General features: G+C 29.5%; 1 protein-coding gene across 1 annotated transcript in view; it reads right to left on the reverse strand.

Moving 5' to 3' along the window:
- The window catches only part of Wnt5 (Wnt oncogene analog 5), a 533,000-nt gene that overhangs the window by 163,114 nt on the left and 351,932 nt on the right, over positions 1-17,954 (reverse strand). The window contains exon 4 of the mRNA XM_075310482.1: positions 9,249-9,333. Within this exon, the coding sequence (XP_075166597.1) occupies positions 9,249-9,333 (85 nt within the window). The remainder of the gene's footprint in view (positions 1-9,248; positions 9,334-17,954) is intronic.

Below are 17,954 nucleotides of genomic sequence, written 5' to 3' on the forward strand. Positions count from 1 at the left end.
ATCTGATTCAGTTGAAATTTGGTACGTGGTGTTAATATATGGCCCCAAACACCCACGCAAAAATTGGTCGAAATCAGTCCATAATTATATATAGGCCCCATATAAACCGATCCCCAGATTTGACCTCCGGAGCCTCTTGGAAGAGCAAAATTTATCCGATTCGGTTGAAATTTGGTACCTGAAGTTAGTATATGGTATCCAAAAACAATGCAGGAATTGGTTCATATCAGTGGATAATTATATATAGCCCCCATATAAACCGATCCCCAGATTTGACCTCCGGTGCCTTTTGGAGAAGCAAAATTTATCCGATCTGGTTGAAAATTGGTACGTGGTGGTAGTATATGATATTTAACAACTATGCCAAAAGTGGTCCATATCCATAATCATATATAGCCGCCATATAAACCGATCCCGAGATTTGGTTTTGGAGCCTCTTGGAGGAGCAAATTTCATACGAGTCAGTTGAAATTTAGTACATTGTGCTAGTATATGGCCGTTAACAACCATGTCTAACTAGGTCCATATCGGTCTATAGTTATATATAGCCATCAGATAAATCGATCCCCAATCACACAAAAATTGGTCCATATCAAGTTCATAATTGTATATAGCCCCCATATAAGCGACCCCTATATTTCAATTTTGGCTCTCTACGTATTGTCTAATACATATGTTACCACGTATGGACTAACTCACAATTTAGAAAACGATGTTAAGAAGTTTTAAGATACCACAACCCATACATACTTTTTGTACTTTTAGAGCACAGAAAGTACCTCTACTACTCATTTGGTACCATTTGAAAAGCAGTCCAGTGGATTCATAATCAGAGATATGGATTAGAGCCAATTTAATTCTATCCGATCTCAGATAAATCTTATGAATTCATAACTATTCCGCCGTTAGGATATTTTAGGTGGCAGCCCGATATATCAGGCTCACTTAGGCTATTCAGTCCATTGTAATATCACATTGGAGAACTTCTCTCTTATAACTGAGTGCTGCCCGATTCCATGTTAAGCCTAATGACAAGGGACCTCCTTTTTATAGCCGAGTCTAAACGGCGTTCCACATTGCAGTGAAACTACTTAAAGAAGCTTTGAAACCCTCAGAAATGTCACCAGCATTACTGAGGTGGGATAATCAACCGCTGAAAAACTTTTTGGTGTTCGGTCGATGCAGGAATCGAACCCACAACCTTGTGTATGCAAGGTGGGCATGCTAACCATTGCACCACGGTGGCTTCCGTTTGTTTTTTTCTTTTTTTTTTAATTATAGTATTCACGAAAATATTCTGTTTCAGAAAATCCATTAGGGTTGATAAGGTTGATACTTTTGGATTATTTTTTATACTTTTAGAATAAAGCAAATAACTTGGTACTCTTGCGACATTTATTTCAGGAAATACTCGGGTCACGATCGAACCCATAAAAATATGTAAACCCAAAAAACCCAACCATGACTATCTGTACACAAGTGGTCTTTGAAAAATATATTTTTATATACTATTTAATTATTTTCGCTCTCTTTCCTAAGCAACAGGAAGAAGACCATTCATATTTATTATAAGATTTATAATGGATAAAGTACGTTTTGTCTAACAAAAGTACTTTTTCGATGCTGATTTAGTACTATTTCAACTATACTATTTATCATGGTTAATGTTTACTAATGAAATAAATCGAATTTTTAGTTCTGCTTGCACTGCATAGCTTTAGTGAGCGAAATTTCGGAATATGAACCAAAATTTCATCTGTGAGAGCAAAATTGTTAGCGAGAGCCATTTTGTTTGAGATAATCTGTAGACGTGTGAGAGTGTTGCTTTTAAGTGGCTTTCGTCAGTGTATCTTAAACAGAAATGTCCTTTCCTTTTTAAACAAATGTTCGCATTTCAACATTTCATCATCCTTAAAGTGTCAACTACAGAATCCATTTGTCTCCATAAAGCTAATATTCTAATTAAAGTTTCTGGTGCAATAACTCGATTACTATAGAAAAAAAAACTTATTATAATTTGTGTATCGTAATAAGCAAAGAGTTACAAAATTTCCAACGAAAAACAAAACTTTAGAAATACTTATCCGTTTCTCATTACTCAAATATTCTAAAGAGCTATGAAAACTAAGAAAATAAAACAATTCTTAAGATTCCCTTCATTCTTTCATTTTGAATATCGCAAGGACTCTAGAAGAGATTTAAACAAAAACAGCAAAGCTAATGCTATTTCAAAATGTTTGGTGTAATCTTTGATATGTCAACAGTAACAGCAATGACAGCAAAGGACAAGGATTATTGAACGACAACATTTACAAAGTAAAGTTAAGATAGTGTTGTGAAGTTTGTTTTTTTTTTTTGTCTACGGCATCACTCATCATGTCAAATTTTAGTTGAGCAACAGACTACACAATAGCATTTTATCTTTCAATAAATGCTAAACATAACTTCTTACACATAAACTCAAATAAATTTATGTAGATGTGGCCGGGAATGAAATTATGGTTTTTATTAAGAAAGCCTTAATCAGAGAAAGTTAATTATTTCTCCAGTGGAATAAGTACAAAACCCTTATTCAGCCAGGCTGAATTAAAGTTTTCCTATAGAAACCCTTATTCAGCCAGGTCGAATTTAAATTTTCCTACAGAAAACCTTATTCAGCTAGGCTGAGTTATGGTTTTCCTATAGAAAACCTTATTCAGCCAAGATAAATAAAAGTTTTTCTATAGAAAACCTTACTCAGCTAGGCTGAGTTAGGGATTTCCTATAGAAACCCTTATTCAGTCCGAATGAATAAGAGTTTTCCTTTAGAAAACCCTATTTAGCTAGGCTGAATTAAAGTTTTCCTATTGAAAACTTTATTCAGCTATGCTGAATAAAAGTTTTCTTTAAGAAACCCCTATTCAGCTAGGCTGAATTAAAGTTTTCCTATAGAAAACCTTATTAAAGTTATTCAGACAGGTTCAATTAAAGTTTTCTTATAGAAAACCTTATCAACCAGGCTGAATTAAAATTTTCCTAGAGAAAACCTTATTTAGTCGGGTTGAATTAAAGTTTTCTTAAAAAAAAAAAATACATTATTCAGCCAGGCTGAATTAAAGATTTTTTAAAGAAGGTTAGGTTAGGTTAGGTTATGTGGCAGCCCGATGTATCAGGCTCACTTAGACTATTCAGTCCATTGTGATACCACAGTGGTGAACTTCTCTCTTATCACTGAGTGCTGACCGATTCCATGTTAAGCTCAATGACAAGGGACCTCCTTTTTATAGCCGAGTCCGAACGGCGTTTCACATTCCAGTGAAACCACATAGAGAAGCTTTGAAACCCTCAGAAATGTCACCAGCATTACTGAGGTGGGATAATCCACCGCTGACAAACTTTTTGGTGTTTGGTCGTAGCAGGAATCGAACCCACGACCTTGTATGTGTAAGGCTGGCATGCTAACCATTGCACCACGGTGGCTCCCCCTTCTTCTTAAAGAAAACCTTACTCAGTCGGACTGAATTAAAGTATTCCTTTAACAAACCTTATTCAGCCATGCTGAATTAAAGTTTTCTTCAAAAAACATTATTCAACCAGGCTGAAATAAAGATTTCCTAAAGAAACCCTTATTCAGCCAGGCTGAATTATAGTTTTTTGTATAGAAAACTTTATGCAGTCGGGCTGAATTAAAGTTTTCCTCTAAAAACCTTATTCAGTCAGTCTGAATTAAAATTTTCTTCAAAAAAACATTATTCAGCCAGGCTGAATTAAAAATTTCTTAAAGAAAACCTTATTCAGCCAAGCTGAATTAAAGTTTTCTTACAGAAAACATTATTAAGTCAGGCTATATTGAAGATTTCTTAAGGAAAACCTTATTCAGCCAGGCTGAATTAACGTTTTCTTATAGAAAACCTTATTCAGCAAGGCTTAATTAAAGTTTTCTTACAGAAAACCTTATTCAGCCAGGCTGAATTAAAGCTTTCCTATATAAAAACTTATTCAGCAAGGCTTAATTGAAGTTTTCTTATAAGAAACCTCATTCAGCTAGGCTGAATTAAAATTTTCCTATACAAAACCTTATTCTGTCAGGATGAATTAAAGTTTTGCTTAAAAAGTATTTTTGTATTCAAAATGTTTACCAAATAATTACAATATTTTCAATCTTCGCAATGATAAGTACATCTTTGTTTATATTCTCCTCAAAGACGGTAGTCATTTATTATTGTTGCGAACTTTATAGACAGAAGACAATACGAAAACTTAAAGGAAGTCAAAAATGTATGAGATACGCTTACAGTCATTCAGCCAGACAAAATGTGATTTGTTCGACACGAAAGGATAAAGCAAATGTAAGAGTTCGACCAATTCTTCTTGATGGCCGTTAAAAGTTAAAACAACAAAAGTTCTTCGACGTTATTGTTTAATATCCAAAGTGTGTAAGATGTGTAAGCACCACCACAAGACAAGCAGGACCAAAGACGACGTCAACAATAAGGCGGTAGGTATTCCTCATTGGCAACGTTGTTGATGTCTAACCGTTGTCATCAGTCTTAATTAAGTTGAGTGATGTTGAAAATTGTTTATAATGAAATATCTGTTCGCACAACATTCAACACTCGCTATGGTAAAGACTGCCATACCACTTTTCGTACATCTTTATCAGTGTTTAGAGTGTAAAGTACAGTGGGTGAAAGAGAACTAACGGGGGACATCGGAAGTATCAAATAAACCTGAAATCGGTAGTTCAATTATAAGCACAATCCTACGGGTAAATGAGACAAGTTGCGATGATTATCTCTTATATGCTTGAACTTGAGGGACTTGTTGTCACTCGTGCCAAAAATAATCCAACAAAATTTGAAGCAAATGTTACCAAAAATCTTCCAAAATTGAAAATTATCTCAATTTGGAATTTTTGGTCAAATTTTTGGGTTTAGTATGAAAAAAAAATGTTTTTGAAAGAAATATTTCATTATTATGTCAGCATTTCCAATATTATATATAATGATGTCTTCTATTAGCGACAATTGTTTGGGTGCATATATATCCCTTGAATTGTACATGAACGATTAAACATTTCCATAGAAAATATTGTCAAAATTCTATTTCCATAGAAAATTTTGTCAAAATTTTATTTCCATAGAAAATTTTGTCAAAATATTATTTCCATAGAAAATTTTGTCAAAATTTTATTTCCATAGAAAATTTTGTCGAAATTTTATTTCTATAGAAAATTTTCTAAAATTTTATCTCTATAGAAAATTTTCTCAAAATTTTATTTCTATAGAAAAAATTTTCAAAATTTTATTTCTATAGAGAATTTTCTCTAAATTTTATTTCTATAGAAAGTTTTCTCAAAATTTTATTTCTATAGAAAGTTTTCTCAAAATTTTATTTCTGTAGAAAATTTTCTCAAAATTTTATATCTATAGAAAATATTCTCAACATTTTATTTCTATAAAAAATTTTCTGTAAATTTTATTTCTATAAAAAATGTTCTCAAAATTTTATTTCTATAAAAATTTTTTTCAAAATTTTATTTCTATAGAAAATTTTGTCAAAATTTTATTTCTATAGAAAATTTTGCAAAATTTTATTTCTATAGAAAATTTTGCAAAATTTTATTTCTATAGAAAATTTTGCCAATTTTTTTTTTCTATAGAGAGTTTTGTACAATTTAATTATATAGAAAATTTTGTCAGTATTTTATTTTGTCAAAATTGTATTTGTATATAAAATTTTTTCAAAATTTTATTTCTATAGAAAATTTTGTCAAAATTTTATTTCTATAGAAAATTTTGTCAAAATTTTATTTCTATAGAAAATTTTGTCAAAATTTTATTGCTATAGAAAATTTTGTCAAAATTTTCTTTTTATTGAAAATGTTGGCAACATTTAATTCTTATGGAAAAGTTAGTCATTTAAATTTTATGGAAAATTTAAGTTCCTCTTAGTTGGAGAGGTAGATTTTGCAAATTCTACCAAACCATCAAGAACTCTACAAATCTGCCAAACAGTAAGAAATCTACCATTTTGGTAAAATTCTACCAAGTGTAGATTGATTGCAAATTGAAATCTGAAATTCACATAACTCTCTACAAGTTGCATACAGGGTGGCTGTTATGTAATGCAACAAAGCGACATAGTTTTTTTTTTTTGAATATCGGAAATAAAATCTAATTTTAGAATCAGTTTAGATTTTTTCAAGTTTGCTACCTTTGGCACGAATTATGGCTTTCAAACGGCTGACAAAGCGACCACTTGCCGCACGGAAGTAGCTGCGGGGTATTTTGAGCCCATTCCTGGTGAAACGTAGTTTTGAGAAGGCTGACACTTTATAATTATTTAACGCCAACTTTACTTTCCAAAATCCACCTGGACTAAAAGTCCAACGGCTTGAGATCCTGAGATTTTAGTGGCCATTGTGTGTCATTCTTGTTGGTTGATGCTTGGTGATGTTGCAATTTCCATGGTCTGTGACCAAAATGTTTGTCTGGTCTGATCTTAATTAAAATGTAAACGTATTTTTATACACATAATATATTTTATTAAGTGCAAATAAAAAATAACGTGGTTCCTACTGTCTCTACCTACTACACTGGTATAGATTTTTCATTACCGCAATGGTGCTTCAAAATATAGGCGAAATTTAACAAAAATTTAGCTGACACTACACTAATAGAGAATATTACGTTCCATAGTCGTGAACGGACGGTGACAGAATGAAACGGAAACGTTCACAAAAAATCAAAACGGAATGTTCACAATTTCGTCCACCGGCGTTCACGATTTCATGAACAGCATTCGTTTTTCGTTGGCCATGAAAAGTCTTAAAATAATCGTTAGACGTTATTATGGCAACTCCCTCGGTGGTGCAATGTGCTAAAGCGACTATTAACGCGTATGGTGCAGGAAACACAGGTTCAAGCCACGCTAGCGGATTTTTTTTTTTTAATTTTGTTTATAAAGTCGTAACCATAACGTTTTCAGATCAAATCACGCTGGTTGTTGTTTTGACAACGCATGGTGTCATTTTATCGTTGTCAGATTGACACCGCCTGTTCTCAGTTTGACACCACATGTGTGTTGATTCACTTTCATGAACGAATCGTTTTGAAATGAGCACGCCGTGCATTATTTTTTCTAAGAGTGTACGGTGAATGTAAGAGAATAATACATGAATACCCGGAATATGACAGAATACGCATCATATGGTTGCCGGAATATGTCGGAATAAGAAGAAAAGTAAAAGAAAATGAGCTGGCAATAAGAGCTAGGACATATAGGAAAGTGAACTTAGAGAACCCAAAGCCCATAGCGGCAACGCGGGCTCAGTTGGATTACTGGGCACGGGAGACACATAAATCGATGTGGACCAATGCAATGATCGGTAAGACGACTATAATACTATGGTGTGACCCAGACAAGAAGCAGTTTGGAGAACTACTGAAGGGGAATAGGACGACAGTCGGAATAATGACTGGAATTATGAGCGCTTCCGAATAGAAATAGCTAAAGATGGTGCATGTAGGGCGTGTTTTTTTGAGGATGACGAAATCTTGGAAGATTACATTTGTCACTATCGTACCTTTACTAGGCAACGAGTTGACCACATCGGTGAAGAAGTGATTCCGTAATCTTACACAGATTGGAAACAGGGACTTCGTTATTAAAAAATATTTTTTTATTCTGATAACAAATGTTTAATAATTTAATACATTTTTTTTTTTCAAAACCACTTATTGTCAATGTAAAAACAACTTAAAATTAAGCAAAATTTTCCGAATGTTTAAAAGATATTCATAAAATTCATATTAATAGTCCTGTAGAAAAAAAAATACAGACAATTTATCTAAAATAACAAAAATATTCAGAAAACAACTTTTTATTAAATGCAATATTTTTAAGCCGATAGCCTAAGTTGCTAGTTGCTTCTTTGTTATATATATTTTTTTTAATTTGTAATTATAATAAAGATTTTAATAAATAAATAAATAATTATTTTCAGTAAAAAATATACTTTCCATGGAAGTAAATAGAAGGTAGGATTTTCCAAAAAAAATAAATAAATAGGTTAGGTTAGGTTAGGTAAGGTGGCAGCCCGATGTTTCAGGCTCACTTAGACTATTCAGTCCATTGTGATACCACATTGGTGAACTTCTCTCTTAATAATAAATAAATAACAAGTCCAATATTCCAAATTTTGAAAAAGTCGAATTTTTGTCAATGAGTACAATCTCTAACCTGAAGATCCGCCTGATTTTCGCCCCACTGTAACTGGTGTCTATTACATTGACGACAAAAACATCTCAACAATAAATTGATTTAAGTCATTAAAACACGTCTTTACTCAGAAGTTGTTGCTTGTTTGTTTCTATACGGGCTGATCTAAGACAAAATTTTGCACAGGATAGACAACGTTTGAAGGAAGTTCTCCCTTAACTTTGAATACCATGCCTTTTGCTGTCTGACTTCTACAACAAAACAAAGAAGGCAAACTTTTCTCACTGACTAATGATGATAAAATGAATACAAAGTTTTGTTTATGATGAATTAAAAATTAGAAATACAAGATACCTAAAGAGATAGTAGATGGAAGAAGGTCGTGAAACCTTCATGTAACAACCAACAGTTTTCTATGTAATAGCATAGCCTTATGGCTTTAAAGAGTAGAGGTGGATTTATTTTAGAGAGAAGAATAAATTTTATAGCGATTTGGGAAAAAATAATATTCATGAAGAATAATATTCATGAATTTAAAATTAAAATGTAGGCAATAGAAAAACCTGCAACACTTTTTCAATATTTTTGAAATCTTTTCCACACTATTTTCCGAAGCGTGAAGTTCAAAATCATAAATTGTCTATATGTTACGTATATAAAACTGTTATTAAATAACCCCCACGATAAACTGTCAATACAATAAGAATTTGGTGTAGGCTACCAACCATTCCCCTACATCCGATATATCATCTTCTTTAATTATTGAGAAATTATGGATTCATAGAAAAACTTTATTTTCGACCAATTCCAAATACTCAATAATCTTGCCAATTGTTCAACAATAAATTCTATGGAGTTTTGTTTTTCTTATAAAATAATTTTCCATCATAAAATTATTTTCCCATTAGCCAATACTAAATATTTCGGCGAAACACGCAAAAATCCCAAAACTGTAAATTGCCCTCCTGAATTATGTGGAAATTTAATGCCAATATTTTAAAGTAAATTAAATGTACATGTATATGTATCCTCTTTGTAGTACTTACCCAATCCAGTCATAGGACCAAAGACCGTATTATCCTCTGTTGTGGTACAGTTCCAGCGGCGGTTTTTAAATTGAAATTGACATTCCTGAAATAGGCGAAAAAATTAAATAAATGAGATATATTAAATATGTTTTTAATTAAATTAGTAAAATGAGTAATAGTAAGTATTTGCATATAGAAATAAATCTATGTCATATAGATATATGGCATTCCACATCATGGAATATGTCAGAGATCAAAATAAAATGTTTTAATCTCAAATCGAATAAAAACTATATCCCTCGTAATTAAAAATGAAATGTTATATTTCATGTTAGCCTGATACCGAAACAGGCAATTGACGTCCAAATGCATTATATCTAATTATACAATTATTTTTCGAGCTTTATGGACAGATAGATTAAGGAGCATGGTTAATAGAGCCATTGAAAAGAAAACGCCAGATACAAATCTATACACGCCTGGACTGTACATGTTTCGGTTCGGGCGAATGAACCTTTCCACAGCCTTTAGTATAGATCTGGCTGGGAGAGATAACTCAATTTTGGGCCCTTTATGCTAACTCCTTATGGAGAAAACCGAACCGAAACATGTACAGTCCAGGCGTGTATAGATTTGCATCTGGCGTTTTCTTTTCAATGGCTCTATTAACCATGTTCCTTAATCTATCTGTCCATACAGCTCGAAAAATAATTGTATAATTAGATAAAAATTAAATGTTTTTGAAAAATTAACCAATTTCTAACTCGAATTATGTGTGGAAAAATATAATATGGTTCCAATTGGTAGATATTCAGAGAGATAGATTAACATTAGTATATCATTTTAACAGTTCATTATTTTTTTCAGTCACATATAGACTAGACAGTAGTCCACTTTGACGTAGAGATTCGTTGAAGCAACCAGCAATTCACCAGAATTACTGAAAGGAGATAAACTATAATCTGATTTCATAAATTTGATCTTCAACCAATGCCGAAACTCTCTTATCGCATTTGAGGAGCTAGAATCTTCAGAGATATGTCATGAGAATATATAAAAATGAACCGATTATAATAGAATGTAATGGAAATCCGGATTCGTTTTTTTATACACTCCACCATAGGATGGGAGGTATATTAACTTTGTCATTCCGTTTGTAACACATCGAAATATTGCTCTAAGACCCCATAAAGTATATATTCTGGGTCATGGTGAAATTCTGAGTCGATCTAAGCATGTCCGTCCGTCCTTCTGTGGAAATCACGCTAACTTCCGAACGAAACAAGCTATCGCCTTAAAACTTGGCACAAGTAGTTGTTATTGATGTAGGTCGGTATTGCAAATGGGCCATATCGGTCCACTTTTACGTATAGCCCCCATATAAACGGACCCCCAGATTTGGCTTGCGGAGCCTATAAGAGTAGCATATTTCATCCGATCTGGCTGAAATTTGGTACATGGTGTAAGTATATGGTCTCTAACAACCATGCAAAAATTGGTCCACATCGGTCAATAATTATATATAGCCCCCATATAAACCCCAGATTTGACCTCCGGAGCCCCTTGGAGGAGCACAATTCATGCGATTCGGTTGAAATTTGGTACGTGATGTTAGTATATAGTATCCAACAACCATACAGGAATTAGTTCATATCAGTCCATAATTATATATAGCCCCCATATAAACCGATCTCCAGATTTGACCTCCGGGGCCTTTTGGAAAAGCAAAATTCATCCGATCTGGTTGAAATTTGGTACGTGGTAGTATATGATATTTAACAACCATGCCAAAAGTGGTCCATATCGGTCCATAATCATATATAGCCCCCATATAAACCGATCCCAAGATTTGGTTTTGGAGCCTCTTGGAGGAGCAAATTTCATCCGAGTTAGTTGAAATTTGGTACATTGTGCTAGTATATGACCGTTAACAAACATGCCTAACTTCTGCGATATTTTGTCAAATAAATAATTTTTATAATTTTTTTAGGATTTTTAAGGGATTCTAACGCTTGTCGGAAACGTTTGACCTCAAATATTTTCAAAAATTCACAATTTTTTCAGATTGGATTTAGCATTTTTTTTCGATAAAATTTAAATGATTTGTACCATTTTATGTTATGAATTCTTACTCTATTTTTAACCTATTTGAAACAAAAAAAGTTAAAAGTATCCATTAAAAGTATGAAAACCCCAAGTTATAAAAAATTGAATGAAAAGAACTTCCTGGGTAGTTAAAGTAAAGAACATCATTGAGAGTGCATTTTCTGGAAGTGCTTTTAAAGTTGTAAAAATTTCAACCGAATCGGATGAATTTTGCTCCTCCAAGAGGTTCCGGTGGGGCTATATATATAATTGGCCGATATGGACGAATTTTTGCATGGTTTTTAAAGACTAAATACTTAGAACACGTACCAAATTTCAACCGGCTCGAATGAAATTAACTACCCCAAGAGGCTCCGGAGGCCAAATCTGCGGATCGGTTTATATGGGGACTATATATAATTATGGACCGATATGGATAAATTTTTGCACGGTTGTTAGGAACCATATTCTAAATCCACGTACCAAATTTCAGTCGGTTTCGGATGAAATTTTCTTTTCTTAGAGCCTTCGCAATCCAAATCTGGGGATGGGTTTATATGGAGGTTATAAATATATAATTAAGGACCGATATGGACCAATTTTTGCATGATTGTTAGAGACCACATTCTAACACCATGTACCAAATTTCAACCGGATCGGGCGAGTATTCGTATATACATATATCTTAAATTTTTTTACATGATGAGAATAAACAATTTATTTTACAATTCGTCCAGAAGTGATCTGTAAACTGCACCAAATTGGGTTGGGCAGGAAGTACCGCAAAAAACACATGAGAAAATTAATTTTTTATTTTATATAATTTTACATTTTCCCATGTAATGTTATATTGAATGTCCCATACACAAAAATATTTTTAAATATGAAAACATTAGATACCAACATATGTTGTTTAATTGTAACATTTGAGATGTAAATTAGATGATAAATAAAATTAGTTACAACCTAAAAGAGGTAAATGAAACAATTTTGAGTATAGATAAAAAAACGAAGGTTGAGCAGAACCGGCTCACTTGTATCACTACAAATCGGTTTCCTGGTCCGCAGGATATCAACGGTTGTTGTGTTGTATTTAGCACTCTTGTAATCTAATAACATTTGTTGGTGGAACATCAGAGCATCCTAAATAACCGCGACCATTGGTTTGGCAAAACACAAACACGCGCACCCAGATAATGTTGGTCAATTTACATACTGATTTTTCCCAATGCTATGGTAATGAAAATCTGTAGTGCTATGCAATATTTTTGTATGCCACAATCAATTCATATTTTATATGATTACATATTAAAGTGTGTTTGATTTGTGTTTTTTTTTTTTTGCTATGATGATTTGTATTTCTCTTTACTACTTCAATAGGAAATTTGATGTGCATTATCAGAAATGGTCGAAATTTTGCAAATGCGATTAATTCAAGTGCATAGATATGAGGAATTTATGTGCTCGAAATTTTGAAATATGGAAATGCCAAAAAAGAGTCAAACCTAAATGCTTACTTTCGCCATTTCAGAAAGTATCGTTTGATTATAAATTTGGTATGGCATTGGAACAAATTACATATATTTAAGTCCTGGTAGTTAGAAGTCGATAAAAGTACAAAATTATTGCAAAATATTTGTATTTAATATTAAGTGGAAATGACAATTTTTTGTTTTCATATAGAAATAAAATTTTGACAAAATTTTCTATAGTAATAAAATTTTACCAAAATTTTCCATAGAAATCAAATGTTGAACAAAATTTTCTATAGAAATAAAATTTTAACAATATTTTCTATAGAAATAAAATTTTGCCAAAATTTTCTATAGAAATAAAATTTTGACTAAATTCTTTATAGAAATAAAATTTGGACAAAATTTTCTATAGAAATAAAATTTCGACAAAATTTTCTATAGAAATAAAAATTTAACAAAATTCTTTATAGAACTAAAATTTTGACAAAATTTTCTATAGAAATAAAATTTTGACCAAATTTTCTATAGAAATAAAATTTTGACAAAATTTTCTATAGAAATAAAATTTTGAAAAAAATTTTCTATAGAAATAAAATTTTAACAAAATTTTCTATAGAAATAAAATTTTGACAAATTTTTATATAAAAATAAAATTTTGACAAGATTTTCTATAGAAATAAAATTTTGACAAATTTTTCTACAGAAATAATATTCTGACAAAATTTTCTATAGAACTAAATTTTGACAAAATGTTCTATAGAAATAAAATTTTGACAAAATTTTCTATACAAATAAAATTTTCTATAGAAACGAAAACTTTCTACATATAAAATATTCCATAAAAATAAAATATTGACTAAATTTTTTGAAAAGTCAATATTAAGTCAATGTTTTTAAAAATTTTGATTTTCTTTTTTAGTCATACTATCAATGTCTCCCTTTTGCAAAATATTGGTATTTAATATTAAGTGGAAATGACAATTTTTTGTTTTCATATAGAAATAAAATTTTGACAACATTTTCGATAGAAATAATATTTTGACAAAATTTTCTATAGAAATTAAATTTTGACAAAAATTTCTATAGAAATAATATTTTGACAAAATTTTCTATAGAAATAAAATTTTGGCATATAAATAAAATTTTGACAAAATTTGTTATAGAAATAAAATGTATACCAAATTTTCTATAGAAATAAAATTTTGCAAAAATTTTCTATAGAAATAAAATATAGACAAAATTTCCTATAGAAATAAAATTTTGACAAAATTTTCTATAGAAATAAAATTTAGAGAAAATTTTCTATGGAAATAAAATTTTGACAAAATTTTCTACCGAAATAAAATTTTTACAAAATTTTCTATAGAAATAAAATTTTTGCAAAATTTTCAAACCTTTTTTCGGAAGGTTCAAGTGTAGTACACTTTGGGTTGAGTGAATTACCCGAATTTATTCTGATAATTGGTTGATAGTTTTGCTGCAAGTAGAGGAGGAATGTGATAATTCCGAAACAGATGTACATCCAACCATCTTGCAGTCTATAGGGATTTGCCCAAATAAATTTGACAAGCATACTTTTCCTCTGTTAGTTAAGCTACACTTGTAGTTTAGTCAATGCATGGTTATAGAAATAAACTGTCGAGAAAAGTTTCTATAGAAATAAAATTTTGACAAAATTTTCTATAGAAATAAAATTTTACCAACATTTTCTATAGAAATAGAATTTTTACAAAATTTTCTATAGAAATAAAATGTCGAGAAAAGTTTCTATAGAAATAAAATTTTGACAAAATTTTCTATAGAAATAAAATTTTGAAAAAATTTTCTATAGAAATAAAATTTTGACAAAATTTTCCATAGAAATAAAATTTTGACAAAATTTTCTATAGAAATAAAATTTTGACAAAATTTTCTATAGAAATAAAATTCTGACAACATTTTCTATAGAAATAAAATTTTGTCAAAATTTTCTATAGAAATGAAATGTCGAGAACAGTTTCTATAGAAATAAAATTTTGACAAAATTTTCTATAGAAATAAAATTTTGACAAAATTTTCTATAGAAATAAAATTTTGACAAAATTTTCTATAGAAATACAATTCTGACAACATTTTCTATAGAAATAAAATTTTGACAAAATTTTCTATAGAAATGAAATGTCGAGAACAGTTTCTATAGAAATAAAATTTTGACAAAATTTTCTATAGAAATATAATTTTGACAAAATTTTCTATAGAAATAAAATTTTGCAAAAATTTTCTATAGAATAAAATTTTGACAAAATTTTCTATAGAATAAAATTTTGACAAAATTTTCTACAGAAATAAAATTTTGCAAAAACTTTCTATAGAAATTAATTTTTTACAAAATTGTCTATAGAAATAAAATTTCGGACAAAATTTTCTATAGAAATAAAATTCTAACAACATTTTCTATAGAAATAAAATTTTGCAAAAATTTTCTATAGAAATAAAATTTTGACAAAATTTTCTACAGAAATAAAATTTTGCAAAAATTTTCTATAGAAATAAAATTTTGACAAACTTTTCTGTAGAAATAAAGTTTTGACAAAATTTTCTATAGAAATAAAGTTTTGACAAAATTTTCTATAGAAATAAAATTTTGACAAAATTTTCTATAGAAATAAAATTTTGACAAAATTTTCTATAGAAATAAAATTTTGACAAAATTTTCTATAGAAATAAAATTTTGACCAAATTTTCTATAGAAATAAAATTATGACAAAGTTTTCTATAGAAATAAAATTATGACAAAGTTTTTATACAAATAAAATTTTCTATAAAAACGAAAACTTTCTACATATAAAATATTCCATTAAAATAAAATATTGACTAAATTTTTTCAACGTCAATATTAAGTCAATGTATTTTTTGGTCATACTATCAAAGTCTCCTTTTTTGTAGATGTAGGGATGCAAGCTAAAATTTTTAAAACTTCAATACATTTACAATTCAAGGGATATTTATATTTACACCAAAAAAAAAAAAAAAAAAAAAAAAAAACATTATTTTCGAAAAACATTTTTTTTATAAACAACAAAATTCTTGTCAATTACTGCAAAATAAGATTATTTTGGTAAATTTTTCTTTGAAGGCCATAATTCATTTTTTGCTTTTGCACAAAATTTCAAAAAATTAAAAAAAAAAACATATCAGCGTTCCAGCATATCAATGCAAACTCAATTTTAAGACAAATTCTCTACACAAAAAATAAAGCCATCGAAATATTGCGGTAAATATAAATGTACATTTTAAAATGTATCTTCTTAATAGAAATAAATATCAAATAGAAACAAAAGGATCGACCTTTTTTAAAACTATTAACTAATAACTGCCTATTTGCTATGACTCAATTTGTAATGATTTTTTTTAATAAAAAATATAGCAATTGAAATATTTTGCTAAATAAAAATTGTAGTTTTTCAGAATTAAAATTCACATTCTAAATTTTAAAATAAAAATAAAAATAAAATATATTAATTACTAATTAACAGTCTAAAGGTCAACTATCAATATAAACAACATAAAAATAATAAATAAAAAATATTTTGTGCCTTATTTAAAAATTTTTTACTTTCTTAATGCACATTTTTATTGACTTTTAGTCAAATTATCTTTATATAAAATAAAGCATTCGATATTTTGTAATAAAAATAAATAATTTTTTCGTAATTAAATTTAAATATTAAATATTTTAATCTCAATAGAAAATAAGTAAAAATAAATATTATATAAAAAATTGTCGTGCTATTATTCCAAAAAAAAAGTTAATGGAAAATTTCCTTGAATCAATTTTTTTTAATATTTTTTATTCAAAAAATACAGCCAACGATATATCGTTGTAAATATAAATATAATATTTCGTAATTAAAATTTATATTCTAAATATTTAATTATTAAATAAAAAATTACCTTAAACCTTACATAAAAAATTATTTCGAGTCTTTAACAAGTTTGTCTATATCATTGCAAAATTTCCGGCATTGAATTTTTAATCAAATATTCTTTATATGTTGGAATGATCCTGGTTGAATCCTTTAGATTTCTAGTCCATAATGACCCTACATTTTGATATAGTTTCTTATTGTTCTCTAATAGCCTACACCTTACAGAAAAAAAAAATTTTAATTATAAATGGCCTTTATTAGAACGTATAACCCAAATAAAGGCAAACATCTAAAACATTTAATTTTCAATCTAAAATAATCTTAATCATTTACAATCTCTTTCCTGCTTCATAGATTACGAGAAGCCTGCCAGTTTTGTAGAACATACCCGATAGCATCTTTGCTTATGCTATGGAAAAAAGTAGAAAAACCCTTGAGCAAAATTACAATATCTTCACAATCGATGTCAGTACCACACATGCCACATACACTTTACCCAACTAATTAAGCAAAATGGCTAAAACAAAAGAACCCAACAACAAAAAAGAAAAAATGAAAACAAAAAACCATGTCGAAAAAGCCAACAATGCAACCCAAAAACTTTATCGTCGAACAATGAAAGTCAATCAGAGATATTTTCTCCCCTAAAGAAAATTTTAATAAGATTTTTAATCATATTAGAGCCATCATAGCAACCCACAACTCAACACATCATCATCCACAAAACCCCAAAGAATGAATTTGATGGTGATGATGATGAAGATGACTTGGCTCATGAATCCTTATGATATACGATGTGAACTCATATCCCCTGATATGGAACAGGATAAGCTAAAGCATTCTACAAATACTTCATTGTGTAGACCTTATCTGTTCCTATTATTTAACATCCCTGATTGTTAGCCCCAAACCAAAATGGTATTGTTGTTTATATTCCCTATAATTAGTATTAGGAAATACTTTCAATGGCCAAAACCAAATATCATATGAAATTGTTGGGAAAACCAACATAAACACAGACACCTACACCTACATATTGAATTACTTCAATATCGCCTATTTGTAGTTCTTTTATTAAGATCCTATCTAATTTCCACTTAAATTTCTATGCCATAATAAAAGGAAAACATGTGTCTGAACATGGATAAGATTTATTAACTCTTGGTCTTATTAATTATGGGAAATGTTAGAATGTGAAAAGGGGGAGATATTTGCAATATTATAACAAAATACCGAGGGATGTTTTGGCGAAACTG

The sequence above is a fragment of the Haematobia irritans genome, chromosome 5 (genome assembly GCF_050003625.1).
Source record: "Haematobia irritans isolate KBUSLIRL chromosome 5, ASM5000362v1, whole genome shotgun sequence".
NCBI classification, from domain to species: domain Eukaryota; kingdom Metazoa; phylum Arthropoda; class Insecta; order Diptera; family Muscidae; genus Haematobia; species Haematobia irritans.